General features: G+C 43.6%; 1 protein-coding gene across 20 annotated transcripts in view; it reads right to left on the bottom strand.

Moving 5' to 3' along the window:
* TENM2 (teneurin transmembrane protein 2) overlaps nt 1-23,914 on the bottom strand; it is a 3,953,434-nt gene that overhangs the window by 45,370 nt on the left and 3,884,150 nt on the right. For 17 of the 20 annotated variants that reach the window (XM_054685270.2, XM_054685274.2, XM_054685276.2 and 14 more), the window contains 8 exons: nt 22,380-22,499; nt 18,567-18,828; nt 17,550-17,817; nt 13,828-13,971; nt 13,034-13,283; nt 5,908-5,928; nt 2,394-2,626; nt 744-898 (listed from right to left, as the gene is read on the bottom strand). In XM_054685270.2, the coding sequence (XP_054541245.1) occupies nt 744-898; nt 2,394-2,626; nt 5,908-5,928; nt 13,034-13,283; nt 13,828-13,971; nt 17,550-17,817; nt 18,567-18,828; nt 22,380-22,499 (1,453 nt within the window). The remainder of the gene's footprint in view (nt 1-743; nt 899-2,393; nt 2,627-5,907; nt 5,929-13,033; nt 13,284-13,827; nt 13,972-17,549; nt 17,818-18,566; nt 18,829-22,379; nt 22,500-23,914) is intronic. The other 3 variants (XM_054685273.2, XM_054685275.2, XM_054685277.2) reach the window with 1 other exon arrangement.

Below are 23,914 nucleotides of genomic sequence, written 5' to 3'. Positions count from 1 at the left end.
ATCCAAGGGGAGCCAAAGTGCAGGCTCGCCAGCAAACTACAACTTGAGTGTCTGCTTTAAAAAATAAACTGAACCAAACGCATTCTTCCTCTACGGAATTTGAAATAAAAATCTCAGTAGCAAGTTGTCTGTTGTGGAACTTGAGCTGAAATTTATGAGGCTGGCCAAGGGTTGAAAAGGCCGTTATAGAAAGGCTGAACATATATTCCAGGCTGTCTGAGAACAAATGCTGTACATTTGAGTGAGCCTCTGTTCTCTGCCTCTCTAACAGCCCAAACTAAACACACACTTTGGGTGATATTGTAGAGGGCTCTGCTCTAGTTACTACTGCACAAAGTAAAGGTTTATATAGTGAGGATGCAATCATTTCAGATTAACGGGAAAGTTCTGATTGACATATAACACTGTACAGTACATTCTCAAACCTGCAATAATGATGGAGAAGGGAGGTAATTACACAGCAGCTTCTACCCTGTAATCTGCCACGGCTGGAGTGTGTCACCAGTTCCACTTTTCTCAACAGTTTTCCCTCTCTCTTGCTCTCTCTCTCTCTCTCATACCTATCTGACATTTTCCACTCCATCTTACTGTTTAGCTCATCTCAGGCTTTCTCCAAACAACCCTGTGATCTGTATCTGTATCTCTCCCTCCCATTCCACTTCCAAACCAAACAGGAAACAGGTAAGAACCTCAGGCCAAGGGGCAGGTGTTGCTTAGTGAAGAGAAATAAGAAAGAGTCTCACCTGGGCTACATCCATGCTGGAGTCACAGCTCAGCGGCCGGACGGCAGTGAGGTCATTGGAGCCCAGCAGGGTGGAGATGATTCCATTCTGGTCAACCTTCCGGATCATGGTGGCATCGACAAAGTACATGAGCCCATTCTTGTCTACTGCAATACCTGAGCAAGACAAGCGGTGTGGATTTATCTCTTGGAAAGGTGTAGGATTGTGGGGTGGAGGTGGGAGATGAGATGCCTTGCTGAGCACTCTGCTTAGACCAGAGACCTTACTGGAATTGATTAGTACCCTCGGAGCAGTGGTTCTCAGCCTTCTAACGCAAGATCCTGTCCCATGGGCACTGTGCTGGGATTTGTATAGTTCCTAGGGTGCTGGCTATATCACCACCCTCTTCCCTGCAACTGACGAAAGCATGCTCCTTGGACTGCAAATGAACCAAGGCCGCAAATGAATGAAGCAGGAAATAACTTTGCATCTGCTCTCCTTAGAAAAGAAGTTATTTCCTAAGTTCATTACCCTAAACATTATTAGTAGTAAGTTACTTGAATATACTTCACAACCGATTGCAGCAGTAATGCTGAGAAACGATGATTCTTGTAGTTACAAATTCCTAATTCAAGGTGTATGCTTCAGGAAGTATTCCCAGTTAAGCTTGACTCCAATCAGCACTTCAATGCCCCAGGGGGACACTGGGGCCTAGCATTCCCCTGTTGCAGCAGGGCTGGAAAGGCACAGATATGGCTTCTATTTATTTTGTGTCTTTGCCCCAGTGCCCAAGTACAAGGCTTTGCCTCCTTAATCCATGCTGCCCTGCTGCTTTCACAGTAGCTAAAAATGCTAACAGGAATTGGACTCTCAGATGACTGCTCCTTAATGTTAAGTATTTTTAGTCCTTTTCAAATAGAGACCCATGGGTTCCCAGAACTCCTCCATCCTGGACCCCTGGAAATTATACCCATTCTTAATTACTACCATTTATTGGGCATTTACAACATGTGAGGCACTGCACTTTCGACTTCATACACATTTGCTGTCTACCACGGAAGTCTGGGCGTGGCCAGAGGCCCCTCGCTGGGCTTTGTTCTGTCTCCAGCCCACACAGCTGGCACTGTGGCCCATGGAGCCAGGATTTCCTCTGATTCTCCTGACTGGCAGCAGTCAGAAATCTCCAGGCGCAATCCCCTTCACTTTCCACTTGGAGCCTATGTGCATGATAAAGTTTACTTCAAATAAATAAATAAGGTTTTCTTTTTCTTTTTTGAGACGGAGTCTCGCTCTGTTGCCCAGGCTGGAGTGCAGTGGCGCGATCTCGGCTCACTGCAAGCTCCGCCTCCCGGGTTCACGCCATTCTCCTGCCTCAGCCTCCCGAGTAGCTGGGACTACAGGCGCCCACCGCCACGCCCGGCTAATTTTTTGTAATTTTTAGTAGAGATGGGGTTTCACCATGTTAGCCAGGATAGTCTCGATCTCCTGACCTCATGATTGGTTTTCTTTTTAAACACCCATCCACACACCAAAGCAATCTATCTGAGTTAAATGATTACAGGGAAAGCTGTGTTTTGGACTGCTGGACTCAGTTAAGTTCTGATGAGAAGAAAGCCAAGCTGGTGGCAAAGCTTTATCTGGGGCAGGAGACTCTTCCTTGATGTCCTTTACCTCTTGGGCTCATCAGGGTTGCATCTATGGCCTTCCCTCCATCCCCGCAGCGGGCTTCATCAAAAGGCAGACACTGCTCTCCTGTCCCTGCCACAACTTCCGAATTCCCAGCCAGGTCTTTGGTTCCACTCAGAGACTTGACGCGGTAGATTCTCCTGCTGTTGGTGTCGGACACGTAGAGCGAGCCGGACACGGGGTCCACTGCCAAGTAGTACTTGTGTGCTGGGTTGTTGCTTTAGTAGAAGAAGCACAAAGAGAAATGAGGAGGGGGCTATGGAGCTGGCCTCCTAGATCAAAGGAATGACAAAAATCCTAGCAAGACGCTTACCTTTTCTAGTGTCTTTCCACTTTAGTGAACTGGAAAGAATCTAACATCAAACTCAGTGTTCTAACACATCATGGTTCTTAGCTACTTCTAATTGGACTTATGCTTCTTATGCTATTAGAAAATTCATTTCCCACCATGCTAAACAACTGTTGCTTCATTTAGCCAGTACAAGAGCTCCCACTCCAATCCTGTTTTTGTAAGCAGGATAGTTATTCAAGACCAACTACAGTCCATGTGTGTGCAGTCTCCTTAATTTCCCCTTAAGGGCTTAGTGTATTCTCAAGCGGGATAGAGGAACACTTCCATGTGACAATGTTCTCATTTTAACCTATGCTTCCAGGGTACTAGGCCATTAATACCAGGGTGACCTGGAGTTTTCCTAATTTTATCATGGGAAGCACCCCATAACCGCCCCCAATCTCCAGGCTCAGAGCTTGCTTCTTTACTGCTCTTCAGTGTGGACATGGATAAAGTTGGCATTTAGTGTAAAGAAATGTGGGTATCTTTCTGGTACTGTGTCTGGAATCTGAATTACTGAGACAGGAGATGCACTTTTCAAATCTAGGTAACAGTGAGGTCACAGGCGTGAGCCACGGTCTGCCAGGGCTCCCAGCCACACTAGGGGATTAATACCTTTGTGTGTGTGAAGTGTATTAGGAAGGCGTGAGCCTCCGAGACCTGGGCTGCTTCCCCTGCCATGTGTCTGGCTGCCCTGTGTGAGGCTAACTAGGACAGAGTAAGACTTGTAGAAGTGGCTCAGGACTAAAACACAGGAAACTCTAAACTCAATTCTGACCCAGCTGGTGGTGACCTTGGTTAAGTCATTTGACTATGTCAGGTCTTAGCTTTTTTGCAGGGGCTGGGGGGATTAAATCAATCATACTGGATATTGCTAATGTTCCTTCTGGCTCAAAACCCTGCAGTTCTTCCCTTTGTAGTGCCTGTCACTGGTTTGAGGTTGGGACCAGAATAGGTGCTTATGTTATTCCTATACTGGTTATTACAATCAGCACCTCTAGGATGCAAACAGTAATTGCTTTTCTGCCTCAGTGTGGTAGACTAGGTTTTGAAATGAGCACAGGCCCCCTTTATTTTCCCCTGCTATTTTATTTTATTTTTCTCAGAGACAGGGTCTCATTGGAGAGCAGTGGCACAATTCTAGCTCACTGCAGCCTGAAATCCCTGGGCTGAAGTGGTCCTCCTGCCTCAGCCTCCTGAGTAGTTGAAACCACAGGTGCATGCCACCATGCCTGGCTAATTAAAAACCTTTTTTTTTTTTTGGTAGAGATGGGGTCTCACTATGTTGCCCAGGCTGATCTCAAACTCCTGGCCTCAAGAGATCCTCCTGCCTTGGCTTCCCTAAGTGCTGGGATTATAGGTATAAACCATGCAACCAGCCTTTTCCTATTATTTTTCAATTTTACTTTGGGGTGATGGGAAGACAGGGGCTGGGAGAGGTGGAGGGAAGGTGAGAGAGATGACAGCATTGGATGCATTTGTCCTGTTGACATTAGCTAGGAAATTACTAATTAAAACACCACCATTTGGGGTCTTCCCTGATTTAAGGAAAAAAAAGAAAAGAACTAGGAAGCTATTTTTAGGAACAATCTGTGTGGAGTTGAGATGGTCTTTCATTCCCGTTTCTCTTCAGGTTGCTATTAAGACACATCCCTGAACTAGAAGTCAAAGTTTTTCTGAAATTCCAGCCCAGATAACTAAAGCGTAGACTACCTGGTTTCATTCCTTTCCTTTCCTCTTTTCTTCTTCTTTTTTGGCTATTAAGTCATTAGAGACTATCCATATATGCAAAACAAATTAGGGCAGAAAGGGAAAAATTCATGCCATTTTCTAATTAGATGCTGCACTCTGTTACTGAACGAACAGTAGCTGGCATTATCAACAGAAGGATCAAGGCATTGCACATCTGTGCCTACCTATGAGAGAGATAATTAATTTTGGACTTTCTAGGGAGCCTGATTTGAGGAGGCTTTTCAAAAGCTCTGGCAGAAGAGCAGGCAGTGGTGGGTGTGAGGTCAGTTCTTGCTTAGGGAGACCATTCTTCTCCATGGTCTCATACCTGTTTTCACCAAGATGCTTGCAGAGAAACTCACGTCAGAGGGACAGCCATGCCTCCATACCTGTGGCTGTGGCAAAGATCACATGAGGTTGGTGAATTTCCTGGAAAAATGTCCTTCCAGGGCATTTCTACTCATTTTTAAAATTTGGCTCAAATGGGGTGCCTATAACAGGCCAATTTTGGGGTGCCTGAGAAGAAGACAGAGGACTTTGTCAATGCATGGCCTTTCCACTGACTGTTATGATCTTGTGCAATTTGACTTTACTTTTTGTCTAATTTTGACCTAATATCATGAAGGAGAGCTGTCCATGTTTCATTTCAAAAAGTGAGCAGAAGCATTCCGTTGAGTAGTGGTACAGATTGCTTTGTTTTCTCTTCTTCTGAATAAAAATAAGGTCATTTTTCTTTAAGAAAGCTCACACTATCTTCATTTCAGTGTGGTTCATGTGTGAATGCACATGTATGTGTGTTTTACACTTTATCTGTGAATTGTACTAGTGTGGTTTTAAATGATAACCTTGGATCAATGTAATGACCAAGGCGGTTTTGACAAAGAATACTTGGTCTCCATCCTTCAAACTATTCAAAAGTGATTTTACTCCATGAAAATTCTCAATGCATCTGACTGTTGGATTCATTCTGATCGGCAGATTGGCAATTAACTTTTTTTTTTTTTTAAAGATGACCATATATCCAGGGGAAAAAATCATTAATGAGTTGAAAATGAGTTTTTAACCCGTTTCCAGTTCATTAAAGCTTTTGTGAACCCAGTCCAGCATTTACAAAAGCCAGGAGTTTGCCTCAACTGTTTAGCCCAATTATGGACCGCACTGAGCAGTCGGGATAAAAGTTCGCTGAGGGTTCATTATCTTGCACTTGAATCTCCCGGAAATTCTAATTACTGTCAGCTTATTTGGTTGCTTTTTGACTGCATTTCATAATTGCTAAAGCTTATCATATCCACAACACACAATTAGCACATAAAAAAGTTACTATATTTGGTACATAAAAATATACAACATTACACAAGAAGCACAAAACAAAAAAAGCAAACACAAGGAAGCAAACAAACCATATCAAATTATATGGGAAAGAGTTCTTCATCTTACCTATGTTTAAACTCTTTATTTCTTTATAGAAAGAAAACAGAAAGGAAAAAAGAACAAACAGTTAGCAGAAGAATTGATGATAAAGCAAACATAACATTTTTGTTTCTTGTATAAAGGGGCCCAAAAAAGGCAGTCTTTTTCTTTTTTCCCCTGTAACTGACAACTCCTGGCTCAATAGCTTGAGAAGTGCCCCTGATTTTGGACTCCTCCCAGACATTGGACAATCTGGACAAGAAAGCTTGAATTCTCTCATCAGCAATGTGGCTGTCACAAGACACAGGTGGCAACAGGTGAAATATGCCTCCTGACTAAGGAAGGGATGGCAAACAGGTTATATCTTGGGTGCCAACATGTGTTGGCCAGTAATGGCTACTGGGAGTGTGGTGGTAGAAGGATTTTGAAACCAAATTTAATATCAGGTATAAAGAGTACTGTGACTCACTTGCAATGTCCCCTCTGAGTGTGGGAGGGAGGATGGTGACACATGTACCACCTATTTGCCATTGGTGCATTTCAGGGTAGAATGAGTACCACCCAAGAGAGAGACCCTGCTCACAGCCTACTGCAGTTGGGCAAAGGCTATTGAACCCTGAGACTCTGAACCACTTCCTTTCCCTGCTCCATGTCACCTTCATTGTCTCCTTTTAACTTGGGGTGGGACCCCAAATATGCATTCTTTCTAAAAGGTAACGTCCAATATTGCAATAACGTCCATAAATGAAATTTATAGGTAATAATATCCTCTTGGAATTGGAGTCAAAGACTCCAGTTATCATTTCTTATCAGAGAACTAGTAAAAATTTTGTTGTTGTTTTAAGAGAAGAAATACATTCAATTTCAATAGGAAATTGTGGCTGAAAATTAACGTGCCAGAGACGAGAAGATGCTAAGGTCTCAATTAAGGAGAACCACTCCCATTCTCGAGGCTTCTAGGCCAAAGTGGAAGAAACCCCTGACCCCTCTTTCCCTTTCAGTTGAGGAGAAAGGCTTCAGGGCAGGGACAAAGAGAGTTTAATGCCCTGATTTCTGCTCAGGTGTAGCTCAGTCCTCTGCCGGGGGCCATCATTAGTGGTGGGTTTGCACAGGGATTACGTTTTTATATTTTATTCCAATGTGTTAGTTTTTGCAAAAAAAAAAAAGTTAATTAAATGATGCTGATAACTCCTGAGCTCTGACTGACATAGTGCAATTTAAGATTCATTCTGCAAAGCCTGGTGTGTCAGGGTGGCAGCCGGGAATTCTCGCGTCTATTTTATATTGCTTAATGAAAGTGAAATGTTATCTGCCACCAGTGGCAGTCATATTTGGCTCTTAATTATTGCAATATCAATTTCACTTTTTAAAGTCAAGATTTTGTAAAAATACTGGATGGGATTTGGGTCTGCAGGCCTGACCTACTTCTTTCCTAAGAACATCTGCTTTCAGTTGATTAATATAAGATCTATGTTGGGGGAAGGAGAAGGGCGGGGTGAAGGATCAAGTCGTTGGAGAGTGTAGAGCCTGAATGATCATATGAATATGAGCTTTGGAGAAAGGCTGAGGTCACTGCTATTCCAGTCCAGGATCACAGCAGGCTGGGTGCTTAGCAGGCAACAAACCAGAATAACAGCATCACCGAGTCAGTCTATGCAGCTGGGTACAGATGTCCTACTTACAAGGGATAGGCCTAGGCTTTGTGTGCATGGTTTTAATACCACAGACTCTTTAGGTGAGCCCTTTGAGGAAAAAGTGGTGTTTCAGATGGGAGAATTGAGATGGATTAGCTCTTCTTCACACTGCAGAGTCTCAATGATGTCTCTGCGAAGCCTTCAGCGTCTCTTGTGGCATTCTCAGCCCGTCTCTCAGAGCTGCCATCATGCTGTCTGGTGATTTATGTTTGTGTGCCTGTCCCCCTCAGTTCTTTGTGAATAGGACATGACTCAGTCATCTCTGAATTGCAGATACTTAGTAGAAGGCCCAGGAGAGAGTTAGGGCTGGAAAAACAGTTTCTTGAGTGAAGGAAGCAAGGAATGAGGCTGCTTCCCTTAGTGCTGGGCAGACTTTGCCTTGGACTAACTCCAATCCCTCATGTTCTGCTCAGAATTACAAATCTGTAATCAGTGGAGACTGTTGTCTTTTTTCATTCCAACTCTCTCTGTGCCACATTTTCCCCTTGAGGAAGGTGGACTTGGAGTAGCCACAGGGTTGTTTTGTTGTTGTTGTTCTAACTAAAGAGAAGTTGACTTGGGGTACATTTGGTTTAGTTTCAGGAGGATGAGCTCATGTGGCTTGCAGTCCCTTTAGCACCCAGTTAAATGGTTGCTAGCCATTCTTGAATAGGAATGTCTTTGAGGAATGCTCCTGTCCTACAATGTTGATTTGTCTAGCATCATTGCAGAGAGTAAAAGTCCCCATGTAGAATTCATATTTCACTAATACAAGGACATCAATGACAAACTGGTTAATGAGCATCATTTCAAAGACTATTTAGATTATTCACTCCTCAGGAAAACCTGAAATGCCCAGAGATATTAAAAAGGAAACTTGATAAAGATTTTCCCCAATTTTATAACTCTAATGATTTACACATCACCAATAATCAATTATGAACACAAAAGAAAGTTTTCTAATTTATCAATAATACGAAACAAATTTTGATCAGCCCTACTAAAGGAAAGACTGAAAATCCCTCTGTTCTTTCTATAGATAATGAAATTACAAAATAACTGTGATATTAAAAGATGATCAAAGATATGCAGCCAAAAAGTATAGAAAAACATGTATCATGGAAGTGTTACAGGAGTAATTAATAAAAATATTAGGTTATTTGTCTGGATTTTGTGATGTTTGTGATAGAATTGGCTTTTCTAAACGTTGCAATTTTTTGGGTTTCTTTTCTCATCCTAAATATTCCATTTCATTTCTCATTTCATATTTATAATTTTATTTTTTTCTTCTTAGATAGAGCCTCTGAAATTGTATTAGTCTTAGGCTTCATAAAATCTGGGTTCTACCCTTGGTAAAAAGACTTTGAAAATAGTGCCAATCAGTCTCCAAAATTTTATGGGGACATTGTTTTTACTTTTATTCGGGATTGAGTGCTTCATGACTTTTCTTTCCTGACCCCCATTTTCAAAGCCTGACCACACAGGAAAAGCATTTCCGTTCTTTAAGTGGAACCACATAGTCTTCCCTAACAGTCTACCTGGTCATCAAGCAGGGTCTGTCCTGGCTGAAACTCTCAGGCAGAGCTTGTCCTTGGTGACGCTTCCTTCCAATGTCTGCTGGCTTTGCCCGCCTTCCCAGGCTCCCACTTTCCCCCCGCCCGGTACTAACATATCTGGGTTGGACATGTCCCTTCTCTGAAGGTCTCCTCTAATGATTGGTGCCCTTGACTCCATGCTGAAAGCACCATCAGAATGTCAGCATGGAGAAGCGGTTTAGTTGGAAAAAAGCATGTTTAATATCATAATATTATTTTATGTTTAAAAAATAAAAAAATGAAAATTTCAAAAATTATGTAAGGTGTGAGATTCTTATGTTTATTAAAAGGAGCTAAGCTAAGAAAAGCAAGAGAGATACCGTCCCATCCCGTATAATTTACTGCCTCATATTGAGGTCTAATTCCTAAGATGTTCTAAAACTGGGGAGGGAGAAAAGATTTGCTATGAGAGAAATTCCCCCTATAATGTTAATGACTGACAAATTTACTCTGCTCCAGGGCTTAGGTTTTCCAAAGACCACTTGGAATGGGCAGTGGGAACTGGACTAGTAAAGATGGGATATCAGGCTTTTATGGGACAGGAGTATGGAAATGTCCTAAATGTCTGCCTAATCAGAGCACACAGGTGATAACCATTTTACCTAAGAGAAGGCTGTTTGTAGCATCAGAAGTTATTTAAGTGTATAGAACTTGTCCCTGCATGTTTTGGAGAGACAAAGGAAGGAGGAAGGGGGAAGGATAGTGAGAGAACCATGGAAACATTTCAATAGGATCCCAATTCAGAGGCTCAGCTCTGGGGTGGGTAAGCGAGATAGGGATGGGTACTGACTCCCGAAATGGAATCATTCAGCTGCCAACTTACAATGGAGAAAAGACATAAGCAAGACAGGTCTCTTCCTCCCCCTCCCTCCCTCTGCTGGTTGCTGTTTTGAAGAGAGGGGATTGACAGCCCTTTGTTTTCAGGTATGTAGTGGGAAGAAAAGAAGAATAAAACCAGTGTTCTTATAAAAGCTTAACTTCTAATCGGCTCTGGGTACCTGGCTGATGAAAGTAAGAACAAGTCTAAAGGCAGTTAGAAAAAAGAATCACACAGCTATCGAGGGAAACTGGGAGCCACATTCCGCCTCAAGCTGTCCTAATGTCACCACGTGGGCATGGCGTGACTTGTTCTGATTGGGCCCTTAGCTTGCACCATTGACGTTGTGGCCTCCACAACTCGAGAGACGTGGAATCAGGGACCAACTCCAACAAGAGGGAGGAGACGGGTCTGTGTTTTCTTTAATTTAAGCAACCTATCTTGAGCACCTAGTGTGGGCCAGGATCTCCTCTAGGACTTAAAAGGACAAAGATGACCAAGGGGTCTGCTGCAGAAGTTCACATGCTTAGGCCCTAAAGACTTACATGGAGATAATGACAACAAGGCATTCAGTGGCATCAACTCTAATGGAGGATCAGAGGGTGTAGTGACTCAGAGGTGGGTGACAATGGTTTCTGCTGGGGAGATCAGGCTACGTGGAAGAAGGGGCCCTGACACTGGGCCTTGCAGGTGGATGTGATGTGGTAGATTAGGTAGGGAAGGTATTTTAAGCAGAGCAAGCAGCAAGAGTGAAGGTTTGGAGGTGAGACTGTACCAGGTGAGGGCTGATTAGCCTCTGAGCAGGAAGAACAGTGACAAAGGAGGAAGGGCCTGATGTGGAAGATTACAAGGGCCAGATGAAATATTTCCACCCTTTTTTCCTATAGGCAATGGCAAAGCACAGTGCTACCTCCACCCTACCCTGTCTTCTCCCATGGTTCTCTGTTGCCCACAGGGTGCCTGAGAAAAGGAGGCTTTCCTAGGATTAAGAAAAGCAAACAAAAACAACATCTTGGGAAGGGAATCTATATGGATGGGCAAGTCTAGGAAAAGTGATTTGTCTGATCGCCAGTTTGGCAGCGTGAGGGCTACCTGGCCTCTTCCCACGTGTGTCCTTCTTGCTCTCATTGTTCACCCTCTGGTTACCATGCCCCCTCCTCCACCCCAGGCCTGTCTCTGGATCTCCATAATGGTTGGCCTTTGGCCCTTCAGCTCAGCTTGAACTGCACTGACTTCCCCAGGTGCCACCTCTCATGCTCACATGGGTGTTTTCTGAGCCTGTGTTTCATCCCCTTCTGTACCGCAGAGCCCAGTACATGCCTGCCTCGCCTCCATGCTCAATAAATGCCCACTGGATCACTGAGGCTGCAGCCTCCTCAGGGTGAAGCTCTTGTTTTTTCCTCTTTTTACTCCTCTCAGTCCCTGGCACACTCTTGGCTCCCAAGAATGCTCAGCAGCAGTTGCTGGGGGCAGGCCACTGATATTTCTCCCAGACAGGGCCTCAGAGACTCTCAAATGCAAGTGCAACCTGCAGTTCCTTCTAGGAGAGAGGCTAAGGCTGCTTCAGAAGATGCCATCATCCACTCAGTTGTCAGGCCAAAATCCTAGGCAGGGCCCTTGATTCGTTTCTGTCTTTGTTCGTTCCTTATACCTGATCCATCAGCAAATCCTATCAGATTTACCTCGAAAATATATTCTAATTGGAGCACTCCTCTTTCTTCTGCTACCATTCTGGTTCAAATCACCATTGCCCCAATCCTGGACAATCACTGCAGCTTCCCTATGGGTTTTCCTGCCTCCACTCCTGCAGTCCTACAATCTACTCCATACACAATAGCCAGAGTCATCTTTAAAAAAATGCAAATCAGATCATATCAATTCCACCCCACTCCCTACTTCAACCTCCATTGCTTGTTCATTGCAATACAATGTACTCTTGTCTAAGTGGTTAGTGAGACTCTGATGCATTGAGGTACCCTTCCCTGAGCTCACCACCCTCCTGCCACATTGGGCTTCTATCAGTCCTTAAATCAGCCAGGTTATTGGCTGGTATAGGGCTTTTGAACAACTTCTCTTTGCCTGAGTGCTTTTCCCCAGATCTCCCCATGGCTGACGTCTATCACTCAGATCCTAGCCAAACGTGACCTAGTACAAGAGGTTTCTCCAACTAATTCACCTTACATAGCCTCCTCATCCATGTACCCTCCCTGTCCCCCAGTTCCTGTTTCTTACTCTGTTATATTTCCCCTAAAGCAATTAAGGATACTGGAAATTATTATTTTTTATTTGCCCACATGATTTTGTCTGTGGCTCCTTACCAGAACACAAACACAACAACAGGTGCTTTGTTTGACCCCACTTTTTTTTTTTTTCTAGCCAGAAAGCCCCTGGGACATGGTATACATTCATCAAATATTTGTTGAATGAAATTTTGCCCCTTTCTTATAGATCTTATTTCTCTCTCTAATTACAGATCTCCTCTGAGTTGAGGGTCTGAAATCAACTTTCCTGGCAAGAGCATGTCTAAGAGCTTTTAGGGGTCAGTTTTTTCCCAGCACAGAGGGGTCTGGCTTTCAGACTTAGTAGCCAGCAATGGGCAGGAGGAATCTACCTAGGCTGGCCAGAAATTACACAGCAAAGCCTACGCAGTAAAGGAAGTGCTATCCTAGTGAATGTGCAAAGATCCAGAGACTTTATAGAGAGCTAGCCAGATAGAGGTGCTCAATACAACATTTTGAATTAGCAAATGAACATTAGTGGTTCTCAAACTTTGATGTGTGTCTATAGAGCTTCTTAAAAATAAAAGATGCCTTGGTTGTTCTCCAGTCTGGAGACTAAAAGCCTTGTCTGTAAGTCAGTTGTTGACTATTGTATCAAATCTGTGTATGGTTTTTCATAGATACACAAAGCATTTTTCCCACCTCCTTATTTGACTCTGGGCCTAGGTTTTGGATCACAAGGACTATATCTTCTCTGGAGAATCCCAAATGCAGCCCCAGTTACCCGATCAAACTCAGGAGTTATGGGGGGCAAGAGAGCAAAAGAAGGTTGCCTGTGAGGCCATTTACCGTAACTCCAAGATGCTGGTCACATTTCGAGAGGGAAAGATGCGTCGGATGTAATTGAAGTCACCCACATAGAGGCTCCCATCGATTCCAACAGCCAGAGCCACTGGGGCCAGCAGCTTGTTGCCTTCAGCAAGGCCGTTGCAGCTGGGACAGGAAATGCTCCGGCGGCGACCATTGCCCATGATGCTGGTGATGATGGCAGGCTGCTGGGTCAGGAACTGGTTTTCCCCAGTGCCTTTGTGTAGGATTCCTGTGGGGGTTGGAGAATGGGAGGGGTTACTGAAGCCCTCTGGGGAAGACATGTGTATTGGCCAACTGGGAGGGAGGGGAAGATAACAATTAGGAATCTTCAGTGCTCGGGGAGCTCTCCAACTTCTTCACAATGTGGAGAGAGCTGCAGTGGGAGAGGTGGACCCCAAATGCTGTGGCATTGGGTAAAATGACACTTGGGAGGATAACCAAAGAAGCTTGTAATCCCAGCTTCCTGGTAGGCTGGGGCAGGAGGATCATTTGAGCCCGGGAAGTCGAGGTTGCAGTGAGCTATGATGGCACATACACTCTGGATGACAGAGCAAGACCCTGTCTCTATTTAAAAAATAATAAATATTTTAAATATTTAAATAAAAAAATAATAAAATAAAAGGAGAAGGTAGGAAAATCTATGCATATTTTGGGCACTTGATGAAAAAATGACCCAGGGAAGGGGAGGTGTGACCACTTAAATGCTGAGGCTAGAGACAAGGTTCCAGAGAAGTGGCAAGGCTGTATTTGGGAAAGAAGATGTGTTCACGTACCACTTTTAACATTGAGGATGTGGTGTTTGTCCAGGGACCAGCCACCAAGGTTGGAGGGGTCCAGCTCGAATCCCTGAAGGAGGGCTGTCCTTTTCTCCCAGAGAATTAGACTGGGACAGGTCTCATATTCAAACCCGACAGACACTGAAAGATAAAAGGGGTGGGGCAGAGTGAGAGAAAAGAGAGAGTTTACTTGATTACTCCAGAGCTCTGTAGCAAGAATGAGAAGCACGTGTTTGCAGTAATACAGATTCTGTTCCAAAAACTCACTCAAAGAGGCAGGCTGATTGCTTTTCTCCTTGTGATTCTACAATATTAAATTCAGATTTTTGAGCTGAACTCAACCTTGAAACTTTACACAGTAGTACTCTGTGGGGATGGAAAGACCTTTCCAATGAACGACTGGCTTTCAAAAATGACCCTGGTGACATGGAGGGAGGAAAGGAATCATTTGAAAACCTGACACAATTCCCCTTTAGAGATGGACAGGAGACTGTTTCTCTCAGCCTGCTGTTCACGGCATGCATTTATTATATTTTGTGTTATTTATTTCCACTTACTAGGAGAAAGCCCTTTGGGATCGTACTGGCTCATTGACATGGAGATTCTGGGAGCAATAGCTTGTGTAAATTAAGACACTTGGTGTGTTCACTCAGGATTCCAGAAAGTGCCAGGAGAGGCAGGCACCAGCAGGAGTACAGCCTGCCAGTTACATGGGGATTCAATGGGGAACAGAATCCAAAAGCTGTTTTTAAAAACCCTGCATTTGCCACATGGACAAATGGGAGAGAGAGGTGGAAATGAAGGACATTAGTCCTAGCTTGGCTCCAAGCTCACGCTTCCTTGGGGCTCCATTTTCCCCACGTGTAAAATGGGTTAAGTGAAGCCTCAATTTCTCAGACAGATGTGGCAAGGAGAGATGAGATGAAGTGCTGAGATGCCATACATTTTTAATTGGAATGCTGCTCTAGAAATATGAGGCATTGTTATTATTGCTGTTCCTACTGCATTAAACTCTTAACTATGTGTGTCACCTTTGGGGATTCTCTGCAGCTTAAAAAAATTCCTGAGATATAGAAGTGTCAATATGAATGGAGGATGCATTTTTATCTTTAAAAAACTCTCTATATTTCCTAGCTTGTCCTCTGAAAATGCCAAGAAACAAAGGCCAAATGACCAGCCCCAGCAGCAAAGAGAATTGCTAGTGCCTGGCTTGTGGCCTTGATATATTATTTCTCATTAAAAGGAATCAGGGCTTCTGGAAGAAATGGCTGGAGTAAGAAATGAACACAATGACACCAGCCTACTTTATCATACTAGATAGCAAGGAAGGAATCAAAATCTATTAGGGTCATGTCAAAAGGATTTGGGAATGAGCTTGAAAAGGTGCCCACTGACCAAAGATGGGGCCATTTGGCCATTAGTGAGAATAATAACTTCAATGGATTGAAACATACTGGATGCATTTCAGTCCATGAGTTCATAATGGTATTTAAGAAACATTAATTTGCCACCCCTGGACAATGAATCAACTCATTATATTGAAAACTAGTAAATAAAGGTAAATAATCAAGCATTTATCTATTCTTTCCTATTTGAACTGTACTTTAAATAACCAAGTAGTTAAGGAGAAAGCATCTCTATATAGAAGTATTTCAGCTAATAGATGAAGAAGGAAGTATAGAATTAAACTATCATTTTGCAATCCCTAATGACAGACAGACTAGGCAATGAGCATCAATGGCTACTGAAATCTCTAAAAAATACACAACTTGACTTTAGGTGCCTCTTGATGGAAGGACACAGCCACACCTATCAAGTTGTTCTGCCAAAACAAAAAATCAAAAAATCAAACCTGAACCTGAGAAAGCTTCAAAACCCAACTATCAATGGTCAGGAGATATAGGGAACAGAGGAACAGGCCAAATAGCCATAATTATGCAATTCAAGAACCAACCAATTAATCAACCAACCAACCAACCACGCTATATGGGAAATTGTACAATCCAATTTCTTCAACAAATAAATTATAAAGGTTAGAGAGAGAGAGAAAGATAAGGAAAGATGAAAGAACTTTAAAAACAGTTTAAAAGAAATCAACCAATTGCAAAAGGTGGATCTTAATGGGATCTTGAGACAAACAAAGTATTGATAGTTTATGGTATTTGTCAGGCAATTGAAATATTGAACAATGATGGGCTATGTGATGATATTAGGGAATTATTGTGTTTTTTTTGTTGTGATGATATTGTTTTTATGTTTTTAGAGTGTTTTTAGAGATACATTCTTAAATATTACAGGTGAAATGATGTGACGTCTAGGGCTTGCTTCAGAAAAATACAGGAGAAAGGGGAGTAGACGGGAGTATGAAAAAACAGGCCTCATCATGAGTTGATAATGGCAGGAGCTGGAGTGTATGGAAGTGCATTACAATATTTAGTCTACTTTTCAATATTGGCTGTCATTTTGGTATTAGCTAAAGACAGATATATGTATATGTATATATATGTGTATATATACGTATATATATCTGTATATATGTATGTGTGTATATATATATACACACACACACACAAATATACATATATTTGATTAGCCAGTGTTGTATATTAAATGCACTAGTTACTCTGGGAACTTCTTACTACCTTGGTTAAGTTAACACCACTCACTGATGAAGCAGACCCCCAGGGCTGTATTCTGAGCAGGTGTAACCTGTTAGTGGCATGATCTTGGGCAACTTTCTTACCCTCTCCCTCCTGCCCCATATGCACAATGGGGTTATGAGAGTGCCTACTTGTGGGGTTATTGAGAGGTTACCCAACAAAGGATTTAACACAATGCTCTCTACACAAAAGGAACGTCTGATACACATTGGCTACCAATTATAGTGAAAATTTCTGAGGTTGCTAGTTTCCTACTTTGGTAACTTATCTTTATAGTTTTTAAAATACACACGACTATTGGTGAAGAGAACACAGGATTCTGGATTTTAATTAATTCCTAGAAAGCTTTCCACAAGTAGGAAGATACAAGGTAGGTTAAGATTAATCTACAGCTCACAACTCTGATAACGGTAGGACACTTCTGTTATGAAGACCTTTCATACGGAGGGAATCGTGATTCCTTCAAAAGGCAAAGCCCTGGAACATAGCATGTGACTTTCTGATCTCCTCAAACCCTGTTTTCTGATTATTCAGGGTCATTCTGTGCCATTTACAAGTGCTCTGTCTGGAAAATGAACTAGCCCCTGACCACCTCTCTCCTAACATCTTGAATATTTTCTTTTCCACTACACTCCAGCTACACTGGCCTTCTCTCTGTCTATTAAACACACCCTGCTCTTCTCTCTGCCTGAAATCCTCTTTTTCTGATTTTCATGTGGTTCCTTCTTGTCATTAGTCTCTGCCTAAATGCTGCCCTGCGGAGGAGCCTTCCCTAAATGCTCACCACAGTTGTCCCTCCTCCCCAATATATATCATTTACTTTTATTTTCTTATTAGCACCTATCCTGCTTGATATTTCTTTGTTTCACTTGTATTTATTATCTCAATACCTCACCAAAATGTAAACCCCATGGAAGAGGAATCTTGTCTGTCTTCTTGACCATCGTGTCCTTATCTACTGAAATGGTGCTTGGCATATCCTCGGAACTCAATAAATATGGGTCGAATTAACACATGACTAAATCCATTGATCAATAAGTGGTTGAAACGAAAACATACCAACAGCATCTGAGAGTCCATACACCCTTTGGCCATACGCATCTGTCTTGTCCCAGATGAAGGTGTAGGCCAGGTTGGGAGAAGCCTGGAATGACTTCTGGAAGAGATGCCCCTCAACAGCCACCATCAGGTGAACCCTAATGAGGTTCAGGGGCACTGTGGACTGGGTCATGGTGATCTTCAGCAGTGACTTGTACCCTGCAGTTCTAGAGCTCAGATAGCGAAGTTTCACATTGGAACCAGGGAGCTCGATTTCTTCATGAAGAACCTGGAGAGGAAACACGTGGCAGACACACACCTAAAACACACCTGTGCAGGTAAACTGTAACCCCGATACTGTCTGTCTGCTATGTCCCTCACTGAGGCATCACATCTTATGTGGGTGCAAGAACCACTTACCACCACTGAGAAAGAAAAACAACAACAACAAAAACTTTATCCTCCACCATAGAGTGATGGGGCTGAGGTTATGATTTTTGGATTAATAATTATTCTTGGTCACTGTTGTGTTTCTTTTTAAAAAGCCACACTGTTGGCAAAAGATGTAAATAAGAACAGCAGGCTTTATTGCTAGCTGCATGCAAGGAGGCCACGAGAGGCTGTAATTATACGAACCTACAACTTCCACTGACAATCCGTATAAAGCAACAGGGAGGCAATAATGTAATATGCCCTCTGTCGTAACACCGATGTAGATCATTAAAGCGCCTCTTACCATGTATCTCTGTGACTAACAGGAACAAAAAGCAATTTGCAGGTGGGTTGCACATATGTATGTTGTTTTTATTTTATTAAAAGCTCTGATGACTGCCAAAGTCTTGAACGACTATCTGCAGACATCCAGAACAGCCAAGAGGGATTCAAACTTTCATCTCTGGTGGCTATAAATTTTATTATGCTCCCACTTTTTTTATTCCCCTATAATATTAGTTTCTGGTCCACTCCGGGAGAGGCAGTGTCCAGTTGGTTTTGGTTAGGGAAGTCCTGAGAGTCCCGCCCTGGCACTGCCATTCCTACCTGGGTCTCAGGCACGATGGGATTCTGCCCAGGGGCAGCACTAAAGAAGGTGGACAGTGGGGAGGAGATGATGATTGGATCAGGCCGGACAAAGCCACTGAGGTCACAGCTGGGGATGGAGTTCTCCTCGGTCTTCATCACCAGGGTGTCCATGGCGTAAAAGCTGTTCCACGGCAGCCACACAGTGCGCTCCTGGCTCATGAACGGGGCTCGCTCAAAGTGTAGAGTCAAGGAAGCACCTCCATTGGCGATCAGGTCGAACCTGGAGAGGGAGTAAATGAGCTGATGAGGGGGTAGATTCACTTTTAGAAAAGGCAGGATGCCTCTCCTCCTCCCCTGATGGCCATGGGATGGGCAGAGCACAGAGGAGAGCATGGGCTTTGGAGGCAGACAGGTGGGGCTGGAACCCAAACTCTATCACTTACTAGCTGAGTGGCAATGGGCAAGTTACTAACCCTCTCTGAGCCCAAGTTTCTTCATCTGTAAAATGGGAATAATTACACCAATACACATGGCATGGCTAAGAGTGAAACATCATGAGTGTAGAGCAGAGCTCAACAAACTATGACCTATGAGCTAAATCCGGCCCACCACCTGTTTTGGTAAATAAATTTTATTGGGCAGGGCGTGGTGGCTTACGCCTGTAATCCCAGCACTTTGGGAAGCTGAGGTGAGTGCATCACTTGAGGTCAGTAGTTCAAGACCAGCCTGGCCAATATGGTGAAACCCTGTCTCTACTAAAAATATAAAAATTAGCCAGGCATGGTGGTGGGTGCCTGTAGTCTCAGCTACTCAGGAGGCCAAGGCAGAAGAATTGCTTGAACCTGGGAGGTGGAGGTTGCAGTGGGCCGAGATTGCGCCACTGTACTCCAGCCTGGGTGATAGAGTGAGACTCTGTCTCAAAAAAAAAAAAAAAAAAAAAAAAAAAAAAAAGGGTTCATTGGCATACAGTTACACCCATTTGTTTATGTATCTTTTAGGCTGCGTCCCTGCTATAATGGCAGAGCTGAGTTGTTGGTGAGAAGCCGCATGGCCAGCAAAGCCTAAACTGTTTACTCTCTGGCCCTTTATAGAAAATGTTTGCTGGCCACTCGTGTAAAGCACTTAGCACAGTCCTAGGCTAATAGAATGTTCAATAAATAGTGTAATTATAACGATACTACGTTAGGACACAGAGAGGAGCTCATTACAGCATTCTTCTAATCAGCCTCTGCTCTGTGGCTGATTTCTTTGCCAATGGTTCTTAAGCTATATTTCTGTTCGTTTCTTAAGAGCTGGATGGAGGTGTATTACCTGTAAAGTAGAATAAAGGTAGCTCTTTCCCAATTAACAGAAAACAAGGACGTTAACAGAGAGGTGTCCTAATTTTAAGCTTTATTTTACCTCCCCTCTAGAATTTCATCTTTTTTTTTTTTTTGGGATGGAGTCTTGCTCTGGGGCCCAGGCTGGAGCGCAGTGGCACGATTTGGGCTTATTGCAACCTCCACCTCCTGGGTTCAAGTGATTCTCCTGCCTTAGCCTCCCAAGTAGCTGGAATTACAGGCGCCTGCCACGATGCCTGGCTAACTTTTTGTATTTTTAGTAGAGACGGGGTTTCACCCTGTTAACCAGGATGGTCTCGATCTCCTGACTTCGTGATCCGCCTGCCTCTGCCTCCCACGGTGCTGGGATTACAGATGTGAGCCACCGCACCCGGCCTTAGAATTTCATCTCTTCGAGGGCAGTGGTGCTGTCTGTCTTGCTCCCTTCAGAATCCCCAGCAGCTAAGAGTACTTGGATCACAGTAAAAACTCGGTAAAAATATACTCAACTCGCTGGTTTCATCCAATCTTAGTAACACATTTGGTCTTTTTTAGTAAATGTGAATGAACAGGGAGCATAGGAATATTAAGACAAATATCAGAGCATGTACAGTACAATAGTTTACTTATTAATTACTTTATTTATGTGCTTATTTATTGGGCATGCACACTGCTGGGGATAGTTCTGCATAGAGTACAGAAGAGAGTCAAATGTCTTGAAATAAAATTGTTCCTAGTTGGCACGGTAGAATCAACATGAATATTTGGGGCACACGCCACTATGCAACAGATTGTGGGATTCCTCAGAGCATTCTCAAGCACGTCCTGTGACTTCCACAGCTTTACAACCTGAACAAGCTGAAGAGTAACTGATCCAGGAGGTTGGATAGATGATCTGGGAAGTGGACTTGGGGCATAATTACTCAGGAAGCAGTGGAGAGGGATGCAGAAGAAAGGGAAAATAGCACATCAGGGACTCAGAAATGTCTTCTTCTGTTGTTTCATGGGACTTCACAGCAATTGACTCAAGGATGTCAGTTCTTCAAGAACACTGGCCTGGGCGCGGTGGCTCATGCCTGTAATCCCAGAACTTTGGGAGGCCAAGGTGGATGGATCACTTGAGGTTAGGAGTTCGAGACCAGCCTGGCCAACATGGTGAAACCCCGTCTCTACTAAAAATACAAAAATTAGCTGGGCATGGTGGTGGGTGCCTGTAATCCCAGCTACTTGGGAGGCTGAGGCAGGAGAATCACTTGAACTCAGGAGGCGGAGGTTGCAGTGAGCCGAGATTGCGCCATTGCACTCCAGTCTGGGCAAGAAGAGTGGGACTCTGTCTCAAAAACAAACAAACAAACAAACAAACAAAAAAAACCCACCGGCTTCTAAGAATGAACAAGGGCCAGAGTAATTTTGCAAGGCACACATCTGCCATCCTGTGCTTTAAAATAATTAGATTTGGCTACAGAAATGTATGAGTGAGATATCAGAAATTTCATGAATATTGAAGATTTGATATGAATCCTTAGACTCCTTGTTTGGGTTTCAGAGGTGGGAGAGTGAAGTTAGGGCTCCTGGGGGCTGGTAATTGTTGAAACTGCCTATAAGGCTACCTTAGGGCATTAGAAAGAAAATAAGGCCAGACTCTTCGCCAGAGAGAGGTAAAAAATCCCTGTTCTTACTTCTGTGATACATCCAAGATTTTCCAGAGTGCATTTTACAGAAAGAGTGTTGGATCAGATTGGTAGCCACAGTTCCCTTTTCATTTAAAACAGAATGCCATAATTGTGTGTGTGTCTGTGTGTTTTTTAGCCCAGAGTAAGTCAGTGTTTTCTCCCTCCCATAGATTTCTTTTCTTTTTCTTTAAATTTCTACTCTATGCCCAAATGGATTAAGGAAATGACAGAGCTTTCATCTTGATGGAGGCTGAACGGGTACACGTTTCCAATCAGAAGATAATAGGGAAAGGTTGCCTCCTTCACACAGCAGGGTGACTGCTAAATGTATTTAATTAGACTTCTCTGATTACACGCCACCCCCTCCAAACAGTAGCGAAAACAACACAACTCCTAAAGCCACAGATGAAAGCAGAAGGGGATCACCACAGGACACTATGTCATGTGGATTCCTGTCACCCTGCACTGCCTTTGATTTAAAACAGGAGTTCGTTTCTAAGAGCTACCTTCCCTTCTTTTTCTAGAATCTGCCCCCACCCCAACACACACACACACACCCACACACACACACACACACATACACGTGCATTGACCTGACATTAAAAAAACGAGGTGGCTGTGAGCTGTAGTAGGTAAGCTGGCTTTCCTATTTATTTTCTGTTTTTGATGTCACATCAAAAAGCATGAAATGTCTTTGGGGGAATCCTCACTAGGGGACAGGCCTGGTGGACATTCCAGTCCACCAGGGGGAATCCTGTGGTTCCAAGCCAATAGCACCGTCTGTCCCTTTGTACACATGTGTGGTCCTGAGTAGGTCCGAGCCCCACAAAGCTACTCACGTGCCATCCTGGCGGGTGATGGTGTAGCCGTATTTTGGGTACTTGACAAAAGACACGTTCACACCGACCAGGGGAGTTCCATCTGTAGTTACTACTTGGCCTCGGATGAGAGAAACCAAGCTGAGAAAGAAAGAAACAGAGGTCTTTGAGCCACATGCAGGAGAACAGAGACAATTCCCCACTGCCTCTGCTCCCTCATCCTCATCTGGTCCCTCAGGCAAGGAGAAGGCTTTCAACATTAACTTCTGGCTTTGCACAATCACGCTAGTGACATTTTGGGGTGAAATCCATGGGCAGCATCTCCCGTCACTGAGCTGGGCCAAGGGGTCTCCTGGGCACCCGCCTTCCACTCTTGGCCTTGCTCCATTTCTTGACACTCTTTGGCTTTTGTTTGGCCTGAGCTTCAGGCTGTCCCTCATCATTCCCAGGTGCTCTTTACACTGGCACCGAGAGTGCCATACTCGGGTGAGAGCTTCCACATCTGGCTACTTATTTCCATTTTTTGGCTTTGGAGGACGGCCATGTTACTCTTCTAGAGGCCAGAATGTCAGAGTGGGTAGAGGGGAGCACAGAGAGTTTTATGGCTGGGAAATACACATGCATTGTCTTTTGCTGCCCTCTAAGAGCAAAATTTCTCATAATCCATGAGGGTCTGAGGAAACGAGAACTTTGGAGATATATATAGCAAAACCCTTCAATATACACATTCAATAAAAATGTGTATATATCTATATACACTTTTTTTCTGCTAGAAATATATTGGATTCTGGATTCGGTGTTACTACATATTTCTCTTATGTCAAATTCCTGCTATCTTGAAGGGTTTTGAAATCCTACCAATTTATTTCCAGTGTTACAGAACATCTCCCTCTTTCCAGACACAGTAACTAGAACTTTCCCACAAATCCCGGTTTCCAACCAGCTACCCCTGGGAAAGTCCTATAAAGCCAGAGAGATGCTACAATATTGTGCTCAAAGTCCATGGAGGGAGAATGTGCATGCCTCCTCTCATCTGAATTCTCTTGACTTCACAGAGAAATGGGACAATGAGAAGCTCCATTTCTGCACCAAGCCCCCAGCAGACTGGGCAATTTGGCAAAAGAAGAGGGGTTCTCAGGCTCCCAGCATCCTGGACACACTCCCAGTTTCTGAACTAGGTGATCAACTGACCCGTCCTTTGCCAGAATCTTGTCAAAGTCGGCTCGATTTTTGGATGCACTTACTTTTGCATTCCTGGGTGTCCTGAAAACTGGAGGGATGCTGTCTCCACGCATCTCTCTTTTTATTAGCAATACCCCCAGCTGTTCAACTCCAACCCTTTGATGATCTCAGGAGTGTTTAGACTGTTCCACTGACAGCTCTAATTGTCTGCTACTGGCTGCCTAACAAATGAATGCCATTTTTAGCTGGTTTTAACCACAATGCTAGACTCTTTTAAAGTGGAAAACTAATTTATGAAAATAATCCTTTTGTTCAATTCCATTTTCTTATCTTAGCTCGGACTAAGATTTCTTTAAGACCTTACCAGACACTAC

This window comes from Pan troglodytes, chromosome 4 (assembly GCF_028858775.2).
Source record: "Pan troglodytes isolate AG18354 chromosome 4, NHGRI_mPanTro3-v2.0_pri, whole genome shotgun sequence".
Lineage (NCBI taxonomy): Eukaryota > Metazoa > Chordata > Mammalia > Primates > Hominidae > Pan > Pan troglodytes.
The sequence above is the reverse complement of the archived record's forward strand: the minus strand, read 5'-3'. Positions and strand labels throughout refer to the sequence as shown.